At 47.5% G+C, this 19,809-nt stretch overlaps 1 protein-coding gene across 2 annotated transcripts in view; it reads left to right on the top strand.

Moving 5' to 3' along the window:
* The window catches only part of PDHX (pyruvate dehydrogenase complex component X), a 798,051-nt gene that overhangs the window by 694,806 nt on the left and 83,436 nt on the right, over positions 1–19,809 (top strand). For both annotated transcript variants that reach the window (XM_086959546.1, XM_086959547.1), the window contains exon 9: positions 17,438–17,596. In XM_086959546.1, the coding sequence (XP_086815672.1) occupies positions 17,438–17,596 (159 nt within the window). The remainder of the gene's footprint in view (positions 1–17,437; positions 17,597–19,809) is intronic.

Below are 19,809 nucleotides of genomic sequence, written 5' to 3'. Positions count from 1 at the left end.
CCCCACTTAATTGCCTTGTATTGTTAATGTTTCCATACTTTGTCCCAAGCTGTGCGTACGCTGTATGACTCTGTTTCAATAAAAAATTATTGTGTTAGAAGAAGGCAGTTGTAAGCTCATGCAGAACAATGGAGAGCAGGTATCATTGTGCTGAGCATGTGTTAGATTGAAATTAGCGAACACCCAGAAAATGTGTACACATGCATAGGAACATGTAGCCTAGCTAGCGGCCAGGTCTTCTAAGATCAGTGAAGAGCACAGTGTTACACTTGCATGCATAATCCTCAACGCCTGCTTGGGCACCAAGCACACCATGGATATATGAGACCTAATGCATCAACACCCTCTGGATCTACTCTTCCTCACAGGAACATAGCTAAACCAAGCCTCTGCACCGGACATTTCTGCAGCCATCCCTGCTGGGTACATAATCACACAAGCCCAGAGGTGGCAAGTTGCCATACTATTCAAATCAAATCAAGCTTTATTCGGTCTTTAAGTTTAAAACCATAAAAGCAACAGAAAAAAATACATACATGTATAAAGACACAATAATTCATTGCAAGATTAAGAAAGAAAAAACCGACTATTTACAGCAAACTAAAATCAATCTTGTGCAGAATAAAAGCGCATGGTACACAGGGACCCCCTTTCACCAGATATTATAGTTCAATACTCTGAGGCCAGGATAAAAGTCAAACAAGTCCCAGATACAAATAGGACCATCTCCAATTTTGGGCTGAGAAGATCTTAGATAGGGGACAATGTTCCTGTGTTTGAATTTAATTAATATCAGATCTCCCGGAATGTCTTTGGGCAACGTACCTAGCCATCCCACCCTCCTGACGCTCAGAATTCCGCCATCTAGATCAGGTGGCAGCGGTCTATTGTTATTGAGCCAGAAGATGGCTTTGTTCAGCAGGTCCTGGCTTGTTTCGAGTTTGCCCTGACTAAGCTCTGGGGCCCCGGAGAGAACAGTCACGTAGGGGGCGGCTTCAGGGGGTAAGTTAATTCGATGCCTTCTTTCTTGAGGAATCCTAGGTGCTATTAAAGAGACACGAGTGGGTTTAGAAGTAACATTACAGCTTTTTGGAATGGGTTTGCTAACAGATGAATCAATTGGTCGTACTTTTCTGTGTTCGGTGGACTTAGGTTTCTCATGATTGGTAGAGAGCGTATCACATAAGGGAGTAGCAGTATTTACATTTGATGGATTAATCCTTTTTACTATTTTTTCAACACTGGACAATCTGTCTCCCAGATCCTTAATTTTTGTGACCAGGGGTGATAGGGCCGCGTTCAACAATCGTTCAATATGGGCCAGTAGGGTCGATTGGAAGGGGGAAACAGAGTCATTTGATGTAGCCCCCGCCTTATACGGCATTGATACAGTTGGATTGGCGGGGGATAATGAGGGGCTACAGCACATTTGATCAACATTTGCTGGAGTCTCCTCGATGTTCCTTTCGGTGGTTAAGCCCCGGGGCAGCGTGTTAGCTTGAGAAAGAATTGTTTCAGGAGATAAAGGTACATCCTGGGGAGTGCAGTTTATGAGGTCAGTATTTCTGCCAAATGTGGGCGGAGTTGATATGTTAGGGGCATAGTTTGTGCCACACAAGTCATTCAGCTACTCCCAGATAGACATATTAATTGGACTACAAAAATCCCAAAAACGACACTAGGCGGTTCAAGGACAATAAAAAGCAAAGGGTTAGTTGTCTCTGTACCTCCTTCTTTGATGGAGCCTAGTGGGGTGGCCCGTCCCGTCCTCCTCAGGTCCTCTGAGGAGGACCTGAGGGCCACATACTATTCAAAAATACCTTCAGCTGCACCACCTACACGGACAGCCCTATCGGGCACCTCTAATTCAAGATATACATCACAGACAAATTTTCCCTGGGAAAAATCCTCTTATACAGACCATCAGGGACCAACACCTGTTCCGCCAACAACATGGCAGACTTTGTCGCACCCCTCATCATCAATGCCAGCACTGTCATTCTCCTCAGGGTGAAGTTTCACCCAAAAGACCTCACTGTCTCAAACTCTACGGCACTTCTAAAAAACCTCAGAAACCTTGGCCTCACACAACACATTACCAAACCTCCCACACCAGCCCAAACACACCAGCAACTTGCTGAGAGCCATTGAGTACCTTAATGGGTAGATGACCGCATGTGCGACACACTGGTTCCTGTCAAGCGCAACCCAATTGCAAGAGCCTGATCTCAGGCCAGCTGGTATACACAGGAATTCAGTCTGACAAAACACCACTGCAAACAACTGGCATGCAAATCGAAAAGAAATCCTGGCACCAACTATAGACCTCTTCAAATCAACCCTAAGACGCTACCACCAGCCGATGCAGCAGAAAAATCTTTGCCATCCTCAAAAATGTTACTACACCCCCTGCAGCCACATCGCCAACTCACAAGACTTTTGCTACAAGCTCGCTACATGCTACTATGACAAAATTATATATAGCAACTCCAACACTTAACTGGACCCTGTCATAATCCCAACTCAACTTCCCGTCACAGCCTCAACTCAACTTGCCATCACAGCTAGGAATGAATCTTGACCTCATGGCCCACTGTCACCACCGTCGAAAACCCTGCTACATTGAAGATCATCCACTTGCCCCCACTATGCCTACTCCAAAGAATTCCTATCAATCAGCGTACCGCTCACACCCATCCTCAGCCTCCATCAACTCTGCCACATTCCTAGACACCTGGAAACCTGCCATGGTCATGCTCAAGAAAACCTACGCTTGCTCAGCCATGCTTTCCCACTACAAACCCATCCCTCAACTGCTATACCCAGCAAAGGTATTAGAGAAAGTAATCAACCAGCATCTCATTGACCACCTCAGAGACCACCAGCTCCTCAAAGCCACACATTCTGGATTCAGGCCTAATCACAGTACAGAAACAGCATTCATTGTCGCCACAGACGATTCTGATAAGACAAAAGTAGTGATATTCAGCACTGTCACGGCATCCTGCTTCCACACCCGGAAGGTGCTGAGGAAGTTGTTCAGATTGCTCCTAAGCAACACTACTAAAACTGTCACTCACACCCTAGTCACCAGCAAGTTGGACTACGGAAATAGGCTCGACACCAGGACCACAAAGCTACTTACTTGAAGTCTACAAACCATCGTAAACTTGACAGCCAGACTCATCCACAATCTCCCACACAGTACACACATCACACTACACCTCATCTCAGGGAGCTCCACTGGCTCCAATACAAAACTCATCACACACACATTCATGGCAGTACACAACTTAGGTCCAGCTTACCTGAACAGTACCATCTCCCTCCCAACAACTAACTAGACACCTCTAGGCCGCAAGACTCTTACTTGTACAAATCCCACACATGCAAGGAACTAGACCAGATGGACAGGCTTTTTCTTAAATCGCACCAAATGCATGGAATGGCCTCCCATTCCAAATCAGTGCCTCCTCCTCTCTTCTTAAATTCAGCAACAAGCTGATACCCTACCTTTTTGATTAACCAACCCTCCGTAGGGAAGGCTAGTCACCTACTTCTGCTCAGCATCAGGATAGCCTCACGGGTGATGGTGCGCTTTACAAATACACATTGAAACAAAAGGGGATGATGGACGGAGCGTTTGAGCAAATCAAACACTCACCCCCAGTCAACTGATCTGGGTTTAATCAATCACCATTCTTTAGCTCACTCAGCCACCCCAGTTCAGACATGGCCATATGCAAATCAGTCTGACCCTGTACCTCATGGGAACAGTCCAGCCCGAACTGCCAAGCCATGTCTTCCCTGGACCGGAAACAAGCATCCTGGGACCGGTTTCGGATTCATAATTCTCATCAGCCAGGCTCTTGATAGAAGCACTCCATCCAGATTTCTCATACAGCATCTGACTGTGTTAGAGGTCTTGTACATCTGCGACAATCCCTGTCACAACATTTGGGGTTTCAACAGTTCTAATTTTTGTTAAAAATGAATGTTCTAGCGTGGGCACTATCGCTGCAGTTTTTCCTACATTGTCTATGCACCCCACTAGTCCTTGCCTTCCTCATTGTTCCTCCAATAGCATGAGATCGTGTACACCTTGTCAACCCATCCACTGCCCTCAAGGTTTGCCCTTTCCTCAGTAATTTCCATTCATGGAATTGACGATTTATTGCATACGTTCTAGACCTTGAGGTTATGTGTCTAGATCTTTGTAGATGAGTTCTGATCAGTGTTAGGAGAACACGTTCAAAAGGTGATTGTCCACCAGCCAGTTTAAGCAGCGAGTGTTAAATACCATACAAGGAGTGGTGTGTTTCTTGCTGTCCTGCTATGTTTAGGCAATAATTGCCATGTCCCCATCAGCGAATGATCTGAGGATATTTCAAAGGTAGAACCACAGCAAAATGTGCCAGGATACTCTCCTGTGTAATATGCGCTTCACAAATACTCTTTACCTAACATTTTTGTTGCCATGATCTAATCTGATTTTATTGTACTATTTTTGCACTTCATTCATTCTAAAGGAGTGCCTCAGTAGCTCTGGAGAAACGGCAGCACTTCTGAAACCCACCACGGTCCCACCGCTGCTGAAACCACACCACGGTTCCACCTCTGCTGAAATGCAACCACGGTCTCACCTCTGATGAAACGCACCACGGTCTCACCTCTGATGAAATTCCACCCTGGTCCCACTTCTGATGAAACCCCACCACTGTCCCACCTCGGCTGAAACACCACCACGGTCCCACCTCTGATGAAACTCCACCCCGGTCCCCCCTCTGCTAAAACACCACCCCGGTCCCTCCTTGCTTAAACACCACCACGGTCCCACCTCTGATGAAACTCCACCCCGGTCCCTCCTCTGCTGAAACACCACCCGGTCCCTCCTCTGATGAAATTCCACCCTGGTCCCACTTCTGATGAAACCCCACCACTGTCCCACCTCGACTGAAACACCACCACGGTCCCACCTCTGATGAAACTCCACCCCGGTCCCTCCACTGCTGAAACACCACCACGGTCCCACCTCTGATGAAACTCCACCCCGGTCCCTCCACTGCTGAAACACCACCACGGTCCCACCTCTGCTGAAACGCAACCACGATCTCACATCTGCTGAAACCCCACCACAGTCCCACCTCTGATGAAACCACACCACGGTCCCACCACTGCTAAAACGCAACCACGGTCTCACATCTGCTGAAACACCACCACGGTACCAGCAGTGGTGGTACCGTGGCAGGTTTCAGAGGTGGGAACCTCTGATGAAACCGAACCACGGTCCCACCTCTGAAACCTGCCACGGTACCACCACTGCTGAAACCCCACCACAGTCCCACCTCTGATGAAACCGCACCACGGTTCCACCTCTGCTGAAACGCAACCAAGGTCCCACCTCTGATAAAACTCCTCCCTGGTCCCACCTCTGATGAAACTCCTCCCTCGTCCCACCTCTGATGAAACCGCACCACGGTTCCACCTCTGCTGAAATGCAACCACGGTCCCACCACTGCTAAAACGCAACCACGGTCTCACATCTGCTGAAACACCACCACGGTACCAGCAGTGGTGGTACCGTGGCAGGTTTCAGAGGTGGGAACCTCTGATGAAACCGAACCACGGTCCCACCTCTGAAACCTGCCACGGTACCACCACTGCTGAAACCCCACCACAGTCCCACCTCTGATGAAACCGCACCACGGTTCCACCTCTGCTGAAACGCAACCAAGGTCCCACCTCTGATGAAACTCCTCCCTGGTCCCACCTCTGATGAAACTCCTCCCTCGTCCCACCTCTGATGAAACCGCACCACGGTTCCACCTCTGCTGAAATGCAACCACGGTCCCACCTCTGATGAAACCGCACCACGGTTCCACCTCTGCTGAAACGCAACCAAGGTCCCACCTCTGATGAAACTCCTCCCTGGTCCCACCTCTGATGAAACCCCACCGCAGTCCCTTTTTGCTGAAACACCACCACGGTCCTATCTCTGTTGAAACACCACCACGGTCCTATCTCTGCTGAAACACCACCACGGTCCCAGCGCTGCTGAAACACCACAACGGTCCCAGCGCTGCCGAAACTCAACCATGGTCTCACCTCTGCTGAAATGCAACCACTGTCTCCCCTCAGCTGAAACGCCACCACTGTCTCCCCTCTGCTGAAACGCCACCACGGTCCCATCTCTGCTGAAACACCACCACGGTCCCACCGCTGCTGAAACCACACCACGGTCCCACCGCTGCTGAAACTCAACCATGCTCTCACCTCTGCTGAAATGCAACCACTGTCTCCCCTCTGCTGAAACGCCACCACTGTCTCCCCTCTGCTGAAACGCCACCACGGTCCCATCTCTGCTGAAACACCACCACGGTCCCACCTCTGCTGAAACCACACCACGGTCCCACCGCTGCTGAAACCACACCACGGTCCCACCGCTGCTGAAACTCAACTATGGTCTCACCTCTGCTGAAATGCAACCACTGTCTCCCCTGTGCTGAAACGCCACCACTGTCTCCCCTCTGCTGAAACGCCACCACGGTCCCATCTCTGCTGAAACACCACCACGGTCCCACCGCTGCTGAAACCAGACCACGGTCTCACCGCTGCTGAAACTCAACCATGCTCTCACCTCTGCTGAAATGCAACCACTGTCTCCCCTGTGCTGAAACGCCATCACGGTCCCATCTCTGCTGAAACACCACCACGGTCCCACCTCTGCTGAAACCACACCACGGTCCCACCGCTGCTGAAACCACACCACGGTCCCACCGCTGCTGAAACTCAACTATGGTCTCACCTCTGCTGAAATGCAACCACTGTCTCCCCTGTGCTGAAACGCCACCACTGTCTCCCCTCTGCTGAAACGCCACCACGGTCTCCCCTCTGCTGAAACGCCACCACGGTCTCCCCTCTGCTGAAACGCCACCACGGTCCCATCTCTGCTGAAACACCACCACGGTCCCACCGCTGCTGAAACCAGACCACGGTCTCACCGCTGCTGAAATGCAACCACTGTCTCCCCTCTGCTGAAACTTCACCCCGGTCCCACCTCTGCTGAAACCCCACCCCGGTCCCACCTCTGTTGAAATACCACTACGGTCTCACCTTGCTGAAACACCGCCAGTCCCAAAAGGTTTGTCTAGAATGAAGGAAGCCATGCCTCTGCCCCTCTGCTTGTGTGTTTCCATGTGACATGTTTAGCAGGCTCTTTATCCTAGGCCTATACTAATGGTCTGAACGTACTCGCGGCTCATTTAACAAGCCTCGCATGCTCATTTAATGAGGTATTAATGAGGTTTGTTTTCAAAGACGAATGAGGGGGCGCTACGGTCACAGGGAGTGAGTCAAATTATAACACTGTCTGGTTAAATAGCTAGGCTTGTCGATATATTTATTTTTTTAAGTAATTTATGAACCACTGTTAAGTGCTCCAAGGCTGGCGAGCTGCCTGTCCGCAAGAGTCTCTTGAAACCAGAACATCTTTTCCGAGAGCCAATTAATGTCCTTCTTTATTTAGGGACGGTGGCTTGATACGGAGTGAACGCGCGTTGAGGAGGTTCAAAGTTCAAATAATGTTTCTATTGGTGGGTGACCTTGGAGGCCGCCGCACTTGTAGTAAGTGCCCCGTGCAGTAGGGGCCAGTGCACTCGGACACCACAAGAACAGCATGGATTAAACTCAGACCCCTGTTAAGATACTATTCTGTTGACCCGTGTTGGGTAGGGTGGCAAATGGACGCATCCCAGGTAGTTCAGAACCAGGCTCTCGACCTGCAAGAATGAATCAGGCGTGTACACTGCTCTACTGCTAGTAGTCATTGAAAAAAACAGCAGTGTTCCGATGGGAACTTTGTCTTAGACATAAGACAGCGTACCCAGAGTAATCCTTCATTAATAGTACTTACCGTCGGACATCATCTGTAAAAAAAACAAATGAATACAGAAAGGAGATGTGGGTTCTGCTACCTGAAATATAGGAAAATGCGAATTCAATTTCGTTCTTTCCTGTATTATCAATACTATTCGAACAAGGTGGGAAGATGACAATAGATATAGTGCAAGGATGGGCACAGAGACCAGTTCTTTTGACCAACAGCAGTGTGAAAATAGAAGCATGCCAGCTAGAGCAGAACTAATATATTTGAATGTGGGCTAAAAGGATAATTGCTTGCCCCTGCTCTAGGTTAGTCTTTAAAAGCAAAGATTCCTGTTTATTTAAGAGTTTTGATAAGCACTAACTTTTGACATCATAGCAAGAGGGGGGCTCTCTGTATGGATTACTTGTGGGTGGATCTTAGAATGCTGTGTTTAGCAGTCTGTCACCTTTGACTCTGGGAGGGGTTTGTACCCCTCGGTGGAACATTCCCTGTGGTGTACACGGCTCTGCTGCCAGGGTGAAGGTAGACCTGTGGCTGTGCTGAGATATCTAGGGAAGGGCTGGTCTCCGAGGAGTGTTCCACTTGTGGAGCTTACCCAAGTGTGGTCTTCGGCTACTGCTCTATTAGCATTACAACTTAACGTGCCACATGCTCCGCAGCCGTGGGGTTCTTAAACCTGTTTCGAATCACTGCCATGTTCGTTTCATTGAATTTGAGGTGTCTGACGATCTGATGGGTGTCAGATCCTAAGTTCCTCTGTGGGGTTTGAAGTGTTGCCAGGCTCTGAAGAAAGACACTTCCTATACCTCATATTATAGATGTTTTATTGGACTATGAGATGCGGTGTATTGTAGGTATAGTGGAGAAGTGTGGCTCACTGGTTAGAGCGGCAGTCCCTGGTGCAGAGGTATGGCCCGGGATCAGGGTTCAATTCCCACCTCGGCTGATCTCGATGGTTCTTGGGCTCATAATTCCTCGGACCTGATTTCTCGCCTCAGTGCCTACTCTGAACATGAGTCCCATGCTGCAACTCTGGGCAATAGCTTGCTTAGGCTCCACAACGTCTCCCAACAGTGCTGTGGATGCCTGGCTGCACCCCGGGGATGCCCAGGAGTGGACATTTCACGGGGAACAGCCAGGAAGGGTTCCCTAGCGGTATGAGTCCAGCGCCTGGATACACTGGTTTGCGGAGTAATAGAGCGCTTTACAAATACGTTTACATTTACATTTACATATGAATGAAAAGGATAACAAAAGAAATGCACTAGCTGGTTTTGCCTATATTAAAAAGACTGTGAAAGCAATACTAATCGATTTGGTGAAACAAAGAAATAATTGAGTCAGATGTCAGTTTGCCGATTGTGACAAGTCATTTAATGCAGATTTGTTTTTTTGCAGGATGGGTTCTTGACAGGTATTTGAGGTGTGGTAATATTTCAGTTAAACTGTCCGTTAAGGTGTAGACATTTTTGTGTTTACTTTCCTACCTCCTGCCTATTCAGTGTAGTGTACTTTTCTAATCTGCTGACGATGTATCTTTGTCTTGGACTAAAGGGTATATGTGCCTGCACGTGCATAATGTGCTGTGATCTATTTACAACGCTAAGTGCCAGCAGCATTCAGCGACACCTCTTTCCGTCCAAGCATGTATGTCCCTACCCTCTCTTATACTCTAGTCCAGTAATGCTTCTGGTAAATAATCGTAAAAAGTCCAAAGAAAATTTAAATAAGAGTTCACAAGCGCGGTGCACCTGGTCTTACCCTGATACATTTAAATCACCAGTGATGCTCTATGTAGTTTTTGTACGGATATCATATCCTCTGTCCTATATTATAAGGATATAAAATCCCTTACCATCACCATATACAAGAATGAGACCAAAGGCCGAGTTATTCATTAGTATTTACAACAAGGGGTGGTGAGGGACAGAGTCTCTGAATTAAGCAGAAAGCTCTCACCCAGTCAAGAGATCAGGGCTAGATCCAACACCGTTTTTTAGCTCACTGCACCATCCCAGTTTCAGAACCTGGCTGTATGCAAATTAGTCTGTTCCTGTCCCAGTGCATGATGGGAACAGGGCAAACCAAACTACAAAAGCCAATTCTTACACTGGGAAGGAAACAAGCTCCCGGGGACCGGTTTCTGGCATTACAGCCGTCTTCGGCCCGGTTTGCTTGAATCCTGATGGTGCAATGAGCAAGAAGAAGGCTGAAATGCCAGAAACCGGTCCCCGGTAGCTTGTCTCCTTTCTGGTGAAGAATTGGCTTGGTAGTTTAGTCTGCCCTGTTCCCATGATGCACTGGGCCAGGGACAGACTGATTTGCATATAGCCAGGTTCTGAGCTGGGTTGGGGCAGTGAGATAAATAACGGTGATGGATCAAGCCCTGATCTTTGGACTGGGTAAGAGTGGTCTGCTTAATTCAGACACTCTGTTCATCACCACCCCCTTTTCTAAATCGAGTTATTCATTAGGTGATGGAACTCAGAATAATTCTCACCTAGACCTTTTGTTTTCTCTAAAAAGGATCTTAATCTGGTTCTTCCCTTTCTAATGAAGCCTTCATTTGACCCAAAGTCCTTTGTGTACGCTATGTTAAGGGTTTCTTTTCGTCATTAGATTTGCTGAGATAGATAGGGAAGCACAGCCTCCCTCTGGCATCTCAGTGAGCTGGTCTGTATCCTCCTGACACGGGTTCACCCTTCTTTTCTGTTGAATATTGTTCAGTATTCCATCTTGAGGAAACATTTCTCTGTTCACCCCTATGTCCAGCTACAGGGTGGGGGAGGCAACTTTTTCATTTATTGCATCTTTAGAGTGCTGTTTATGTTTACTTAGAGGAAACTTCCCTGGGTGGATTTATGAAGATCTGAATGGAGGTTACTCTGTGCAGAAAATCCAATGTGTGCTAGAACGGAGAATCTATTCTATTCTAAGGCTTTGGTAAAGCGCAAACAGCTGCCCCAGTGAAGAGGCGTCCCGGCGCTAAGAAGAGTCACAGAATCCCACCAAGCAGGGGGGAGGTAGAAGGTGAACTAAACAGAGGGGAACAGGAGGGTCTTAAATAGCCTTTCGGAAAGTGGGGAGGCTTTCTAGGGAACGGATATTAGGAGGCAGAGCATTCCAAAGCTTAGGTCCTAAGACCCTAAAGGAGCGGCCTCCAATGCGGCAAAGCTTTGTGCGGGGAACGCTCAAAAGGTACTGGTTGGAGGAACGCAGATCACGTCCTGGAACGTTAGGAGTGAGGAGATTTTGTAGGAGAGTAGGGCTTCCCAGTTTAAAGATTTTGAAGGTCATGATAAGGGCTTTGAATTGGATTCTGGAGTCAACGGGTAGCCAATGAAGTTTGCGGATGGTAGCTCTGGCTGAGCATCTGCGGGGAAGGCTGACCAAAGCTCTTGCCGCCGCATTTTGCACGTGTTGTAGTCTTGCAATTTCTCCTTTGTTAGCACCTAGGAGGAGGACATTAGCGTAGTCCAAGCGAGAAAGGATTGTCGCTTGGACGATAAGCTGGCGGACCTTTGAGTCGAAAAAGCCAAGTATAGGGCTGAGACTCCTCAATAGACCAATACAGGTGGCGGCCACTTTCTTGGTGTGAGTCTGATAGCTGAGTGAAGCGTCCATCCAGACTCCTAGATTTTTTACTAGAAACTTAGGGGGGGGGAATGGGGCCTAGGGATGACGGCCACCAGTGCTCATTCCAATGGCTGGCGTTTTTGCCAAGGAGCAGCACTTCCGTTTTTCCCGCGTTAAGCTGTAAATAGTTATCCGTCATCCATTGGGCCACTGCCGCAAGGCCGTTCCTGAATCTGGAGGCCGAGATGGATGGGCTTTCCGTGAGGGTGATGGCCAGCAGGGTGTCATCGGCATACAACACCAGCGTCAGACCCCACTCTTTGGCCACTGCTGCAAGTGGCTGCACGTAAAGGTTGAAGAGGTAAGGGCTCAGCGCGGAGCCCTGAGGGACTCCCTGTGCAATGGGGCGGGGTTTGGATAGAAATGGAGGAGCTGACACCCGGAAGGATCTGTCCTCTAGGAAGGAGCGGAACCATGTCAAAGCAAGGCCAGAAACTCCGATCATCTCCAGACTCTTAAGAAGGATGTCGTGGGATACCGTGTCAAAGGCTGCGCTGAGGTCGAGAAGAATCAGCGCAGCACTTTGACCGGAATCTAAGATCGTCCGTAGATATTCGGAGCTAGCTAGTAGGGCAGACTCCGTACTGTGGCCGGTCTGAACCCATTTTGGGATGGGTCCAGGATATTATTCAGATCCATATGTTTGGACAGGACACTGTTTACGTTGGCCTCTGCAATTTTGGACAGCCAAGGGAGCAGCGATATGTGTCGGAAGTTTTCCGGCTTAGATGGATCCAGGGTGGGTTTTTTGATAATGGGTGAAACCCACGCTTGTTTCCAGGAACACTAGCAGAGGAGAAGGAGAGGTTGAGTATGGCAGCCATGGGAGGCAAGAAGAAATCAAGCGAGTCCATGAAGTGAGCAGGGCTCATAGGATCCGCAGGGGAGCCTCATTTCACCTTTCTGCACAGTTTAATAAGGTCGTCAGGAGAAATATCAGGGATTTGAGTTAGAGGGGTATCGTTAGAGGTGGAATTGATGGGATTGATAGGGTTGAGGGGGTGCTGAGAGAAAGTTTTGTAAATATTTTGAACTTTCTCTATGAAGTACGTTGCGAGTTCCTCACATTGCTGCGCGGACGAAATATTGGGGGAAGGTGACCTAGTGCTCTGAAGTTCTTGAACCAGTTTGAAGATTATTTTCGCAGGGTTGGGACTCTAATTGATTTTGTCTGCGTAGAAAGCTGCGCGAGCCGTGCGGATAGCTTTATGGTACAATTTTTGTTTCGATATATAGTTAGTTTTGTCCTCACTGTCGAAATCTCTTCTCCAGAGACGCTCTGCTTTTTTACATTCCTTGCACATGGATTTAAGGGTGTCATTGTACCAAGGGTTGGAAGGTGAGGTACGCCCTTTGGTCCATTTAGCTGGAATGAGAGCGTCTAGTCCTCCCGTAATCCAGTCATTAAAGGCGCTATAGGTCGCATTGATGTCTTGGTTAGCCCCCCGAAGGAATTCACCAAGGGTCTTTGTTTTCTCTAAAATACATTGCAAATGGGCTCAGAGAGAACCTCCAGAAAGGATCCAGGTCATTGTACATGGTGGGCATCTCTCTAAGGACTTGGACGGAGGGACACATGCTGGGATTTGTTGAGCAGCAACTTGGCCGTCACCAAACATCGCAGTCCTGATTCCAGCGAGCGTAAGAGGTTTACTTTGCCAGAGTGGTAGGACAACATGTGCTGCTACAATAGTGAATGGAATCGTGTTATAGACCCTTTTCCTGTGACCGGTATTGCTATGGGAGGCTTTCAACATTAGGAATCTGTATGAAGAAGCACCCAGTATGAAAATGAGGCACCATCTTCTGTAGCGTTTTTTCTAATGTATATATATCTATCTATATATATATATATATATATATATCTATCTATATATCCGGATTACTGCGTTTTCACCCAGCGCACAAAAACCTCGCACAGGCAGGGATACCACAGACACAGACCAAGTTTAGTGCTGATGGTTAATTCGTGCAAATTCAGCCGCATGACGTTTCGGCTTCGAAGAGCCTTGCTCACATGACAACATTCACAATGAAAAAACGCTCATTAAAGTGCCAGTAATTGGTTGTTACAGCGTCACGTCGGGTGTGCACTGGCAGCATGCAAAATGCTATTGCCTGCAGTAGCTTTGCGGTATATTCTGGTCTCCAATCGTCCATTTCTTATGCATAACTCCGCATCCAAAAATGTAACTGAATTCTGGCTAAGTGTTGCAGTGAACTTTAAATTCAGATCGTTTTGATTGATGTTATTGACAAAACTCAAAGCTTCTTCTTCACTGCCCCTCCACACTACAAGCAAATCATCAATAAAACGATACCATCCCTTAATATTGTTCTGGATTACTTGTTGGTGTGTGGTTCTGACGACCAGCTCCTCCCAAGCTCCCATGTGCAAACATGCGAAGCTTGGGGAGAAGCTGGCCCCCATTGCCACTCCTTGTAACTGGCGGTACAATAAATTGTTGAACATAAAAATATTGTTAGTTAGACAAAATTCCAACATGTACAACGGCATCATATTGTGTTAATTGAAAAGGGTGGCCCGTCTCTCTAAATAGTGTCTGACAGCTGACAGCCCATCACTGTACGTGATACTGGTATAGAGGGTTGTAACGTCCAACGCAATCAGCCAATCTCCTTCCACCCACTCTATATGTCTGATTTTTTGTAAAAAATCCCCAGTGTCCTGTACATAGGATTCTAGTTTTTGCACGTAACCCTGCAACAAATAGTCTATGTACACAGATGTATGCTCCAGAAGACTGCCCCTCGCAGAGATAATAGGCCTGCCTGGGGGATGGGTCAGGTTTTTGTGCACTTTGGGGATAAAGTACATGATAGGTGTAACTGGATTGTCATTTTTGAGGTATTTGTATTCTGTTTCGCTGATTAATTTGGAGGATTTCCATCTTGCCAATTGTTGATGGTACTCCTTTTTAATTGAACCTAAAGTTTGGACGTTAATGCGTTCATAGCATTCACGGTCATTCAACTGAGAGTAAGCCTCCTTGTCATAATCTGCCTTTGTCATCAGAACAATGATTCCGCCCTTGTCACTCCCTCAAATTATTGTCTTTTTCTTTAGTTAGGCGGGTTGTGAGGGATGTATAACGCTGAGATAGAGCATCATGCTTTCTTTTGGTGGTAGACACATTCCTTTGTAGCTCTTTTAGTTGCATAAGAACGTTCTCGTGGAAGATGTCAATAGCATCTCTTGGTAACACCGGGGTGAATACTGAGGGGGGTCTGAATAGCGTTTTTGATGACATCCTAGTCCCTATTTCGTCGATTTTTCCAATCTCGCTTGTGGTTGGTATAGATGCATCATAACCAGCCCCCTCCGTGACCCAAAGCAATTTAGGAACTGCCGCCACTACAAAATATTTTAAACAGGCAACATCATTATTGTGACTTCTCTTAGAGTGACGTGCCACTGGGTAAGTAAGGTCACTGTGCAGAATAGCACTCAGATGCTGCAAAATCCTGATATGCAGCTATAGCTTTGTGCTACCGATGTATTTTAAGCCACAGGTGCACGTCAAGACATATACAGCAAATTCCGTTTTGCAGTTGTAGCTACCAGAAATAGCCACATCTTGCGTACTGAGCGGGGTTTGATAATTAGTGGTGTTAGCCCCAAATGTGCAGGCTCTACAACTGGTGCATTTACGGAATCCCTGTGCAGGTTGAAGCCACATAGTGTTTTGTCTAATCTCTGGGCTACTCTCATCTAGCACTACACCCATGTTTTTCGCTCTCCTGAATATAATAGTGGGAGTACTAGGTAGCCTGGGGTTGAGTACTGCATCTGTTAATAGTATGGGCCAATTCTTCTTTACAATGACCCTGATCTTTCTTTCTTCACTACTGTATGTTGTTATCAGTCTAGGACTTTCGTGTGCTGCAATCACCTTCCCTGTGGCCAAATCTAGTGCTGTACCCGATTCACCTGATTACTTGGATTTGAAAAGGCTTTCTCTAGATCTTAATTTTGCCTTTTCACCAGCCTGTTGTAGTATTTTGTCAGTGTACCCGCGTGCTTTCAATCTTATGATCATGTCAGTAAGGCATTGATCAAAATCCATGGTAGAACTACAGATGCGTTTTAATCTTTACATCTCACCATAGGGAATGCTAGCTATTAAGTGCTTGGGATGCAAACTAGTGGCATGAAGCGTGGCATTCCCGGCAGTGGGTTATCTGTACAAAGTTGTTTCAATCTTTTCATTTTTGATCTACACTTTCACATCTAAAAACTCTACACTTGTTGTATTAATGTGAGATGTGAAGTGAAGATTGATAGAGTATCTTAATACGGGTTCCTCGTCATCCTTCCTCCTCCAGCCTACTTTTAATTCATCTCTTTGTTTACTAAGATCTTGGTTCCGTTGTTTGTGTCCTGGACTCCGTAAGCAGTAAGACCTAGTCTGAGCTGCTGTCATCACTGCTGGTGGAGCCCTTGAGATCCCACTAGTCATTTCCAGGGGTGGTCTTTGGTGAATGTGTCGCCAATAGATCAGTTTTATCACCTCACGCTGCACTGATCAATTGCTGGAGAAAATTGTCTGATGCATCCAGCTGCCCTGGGAGCTTTCAAGACATGGAATCCGAAGAAAGGCGTCCTGTGTGCTAACTGCAAGAGTTTTAGGTCCAGGGACAAAATGGGAAATCGGGTTACATGTTGCCATTATTTTCTCATCTGTTTCATGTTTTACTGCTGAGAAGATAGACTGCTTAGTGGGTATATTCCTCACCCACCCATTTTTTCTCTTTTTATTACTAACCTCTCCCTTATGATGTCGAGGTTTTTCTTGTGATACTCTGGCAGAGTGTTTGTTGTCTTTAATAATGCTTTTCTTTGCGGCTCTCACTGTATGCAAGTTTGTACTTTACACTATCCTGGAATAATCGAGGACGTTATTTCGGGAGTACTGTTCCCTGTTTGGGCACACATTGAAGCACAGCCAGCTTCTTGGCTCGATGAAAGCTTGGAAACTGATCCATGTGGTCTGGTAACACCTATGCTCGTCTCATCTCCTGCTGAATTTAGGAGCACTCAGTTGACAGGCAGGAAGGTAGGGCACTTGGCTAGCAATTGGTGTCTTCGCCAGGTGTCATTGACCAGCGTACACTGTTTTGTAAATATTACAGATGCATTCAAATGGACTCCAGGATGGGATAGGGCCCAACATCAAAGGGTCATTGATGGTAGAGGTATGGCCTGGCGGTGGCATAGGAAGAGAGGTGATGATCGACTGGACAAGGAGTCGCTTCTGTGTCCTCTCCATCCCCCCAAGTTCTCTTTCTTTCTCCTGGTAGTAAATCTAGTGTAAAAACTGAAAGCATAACCATTGCCTCTCGAGCATGTTGGATGTACAATGGTCAGCTGTGTGGGTAAACAACTGCATTTGCTGCAAGTGAGTGATGATAACTTTGCACGACATTGTAGTCCCGCGCGTTCAGTATTCTCAGTCAATAGGTTTAATGACGGCAAAGACAAACTATATAATTTTACTCTCCATTATCTTGTCTATCCTCTGATGTAGTATCCAGTGAACATTCCCTTCTTGTGCAACACTCTGATGCCCCATGTGGCCTGGTTTGAACTATTTAAAATTATGTAAATAAATAAATTGGACTGAACACCACAATTATTCGCCCTGCCATTTCTTACACATTCCGACAGTGTGATGGGGTGTTGTAAGGATAATACAGTCAAATTGGACGGTTGGGTTTTAGCAGTGGGCCTCCTTTTGTAATTGTGAGTGCCTTGAAAGGTGTCGTGCTTTGTTTCCCGAGAAGCTTGCAAGATTTGCAGACATCTTTGACATCCATTCTTCAGTGTATCAATGGTACTGATTGCCTCCACCACGCACCCTCCTCACCAGCTGTGCCTTTCTGTCCTCTTTGCAGCAAATGCCTGAGGTGAATGCGACTTGGGATGGAGAGGGCCCCCGGCAGCTGCACTCCGTTGACATCTCTGTTGCTGTGGCAACGGAGCGAGGCATCATCACACCTATCATCCGAGATGCCGCCGCCAAAGGGGTGCAGGACATCGCTGCTTCCGCAAAGGTAGGTCTAAGAAGGAGGCGCGGTTGCACTGTAGGTGTCTGTCTCTTGAAGCAAAGGGTTCTTACTGGTCCTGGGCGTTGGGGTCATTCAGTGGCAGCCCTGAAGGCCAGACTGGCAAGCTACGAAGCAGTCTGTGTAAGTTGATGTGTATAGATGCCAGTGGCAGCTGCCAGCTATGTAGAGTGGTGGGGTGGGCAAATGGGTGGTGGCTGAATATATGGGCAAAACAACATCAACTAAATTCATTCCGACATGCATTACATTATGTTTTTAAAGTTAAAATCTTAAAAACGGTAACGTAATGCGTGTCGGCGATCAGGGCCGGTGCTAGAACTTCTGGGGCCCTGGGCGAAAGTGAAGTTGTGAGCCCCCCCAATTTGCATGTAAAATCCAGTTGCGGCCAGCATGACTCGCGGGTGGAATGTCTTGCGGGCGTTCGCGCAGGGGGATGGGTGCGGTGGGGCGCAGGGGGGCGGGTGGGGTGGGGGGTTGTTTAAAAATAAAATAAACTTACCTTCCCAGGTCTCGCGTCATCTCTGCTCCTGACCTGCTCTCCTTCTTTCCTGCTTCTAGCAGGAACAGGAAGCAGGCAGCCTTCCTCCCCTAAGCCAATCACAACGCTGCAATGTCAGCCAACCAGCCAGGCGCCTATGGGGGAGGCAATTTTCTCCATGTAGGGTGCATTGGTGCCTACATGGAGAAAGGCCAGAGTGTGCATGACTGGTTTGGTCAGCCCTGGAGGGCAGACCAAACAGTCAGGGCCCTTAGCAGTGGGCAAGGCACTCCTCCCCTGCCCTAAAGCAGACCCGCCCGCCCCCAACCAAACACTTCTGCGATCTCACAGTGCGACAAGCAGAAGCATCAAATGGTAGTTTTTGCATTTTGTGTTTCTGCTTCTCGCACTGCGAGAAAGCAGTGGGGCAACGCACCTCCGCCCTAGTGGAGGAGCTTTGAAAGTGACATCGTGGGACTATTGATCTTATTTGACATCCCTGAAGAGACCGCACATGGATATCAGTAACAACATGGACAAAAAGATAAATATACTAATGAAATAAGTCCATATATTTTAAATCTGTATTAAATGATTACAATTGTCACATTGGATGGAAAAGCTGGGTGCAGGTCTCACAGAGATGTATATTATTTACACCTCGTTAACTGATTGTTTCGAGAGGAGTGCATGATACAATTTCCAGTTCTGCCTCATAAAGGGACGGGATCATTCAAAATATGAAATGACACAAGAGAAAACCTCTCGCACCATGGATATAATTGCAAATTTCAAAAGGCCCCCTTATCTTTCCGTGCCATTATTGTGCTACCTTAGGATGACATTAATACTTCGTAATTTGTTTTAACATAAATCCTCTCGTCAGTATCCCACACGCACATGCTAAGAGACGTAGGACAATCTTTTTTGTGTGTAGGCTGTTTACTCACCAGAATTATGTTAAGTTTAAAACACAACACATATAGTAAAAAAACATAAGGCCCAAGGGAGAGAATGGCATTTGGACATCGTAGAACAGGATCGTGGCTGCAAGGTGTAGGAGAGCAGGCCAGCTGTTGTGCAAACAAGGCAAATTGTGACTCCCCATTACCCTCTGGTTACTGACTGAGCAGTAAAATACAGCCATAATTTGGGTGCATTGGACACATAACCCAACAAGAACACGGTCCCATTGCACTTTCTACGCTATTGATAGCTAGGCCCTTCAGATGTTGGCTCTTGCCCTAAGCATGGAATTCATGAATCTGTGCTGCCTCTCAGCATTGGACAATGACAGTGAGGCCTAGGGGAGGGTGGGCCTTGCGTGAGCTGCACAGCAGTTCTGGATCATGGCTGTGCGGTGCATGGGAGAAAGAACCAGTGCCATTGTAATGTTGCCATGGACCATGATGCAAGAAAGAGCCCTGGTGCCACTGCACCTGCTGCACTATTGTTAACTACACCCCCTGAGAGAGGACCCTTTGACCTCATAGCCATGTCCCAGTGCTGCTTATCTCATAGGAGGGTGCCTCCTCTTGTGAGTGTCCAACCATGGCTGTGATGCCCATGGGAGGGAGGGCCTCTCGCAGGCCTAACAGCTCTGTAAAATGGCTGGGAGGCCCATGAAAGAGAGAGCTATAGCACACCAGTAGTGCCATGGTGCAATGTGAAAGCATCTCTCACCCTCGTCCACTGGCTGCCAGTAAAGTAAAGCATAATA

The sequence above is a fragment of the Lissotriton vulgaris genome, chromosome 2_2, assembly GCF_964263255.1.
Source record: "Lissotriton vulgaris chromosome 2_2, aLisVul1.2, whole genome shotgun sequence".
In the NCBI taxonomy this organism is placed as follows: Eukaryota; Metazoa; Chordata; class Amphibia; order Caudata; family Salamandridae; genus Lissotriton; species Lissotriton vulgaris.
Note: the sequence above shows the minus strand (reverse complement) of the source record. Positions and strands in the feature narration are given on the sequence as shown.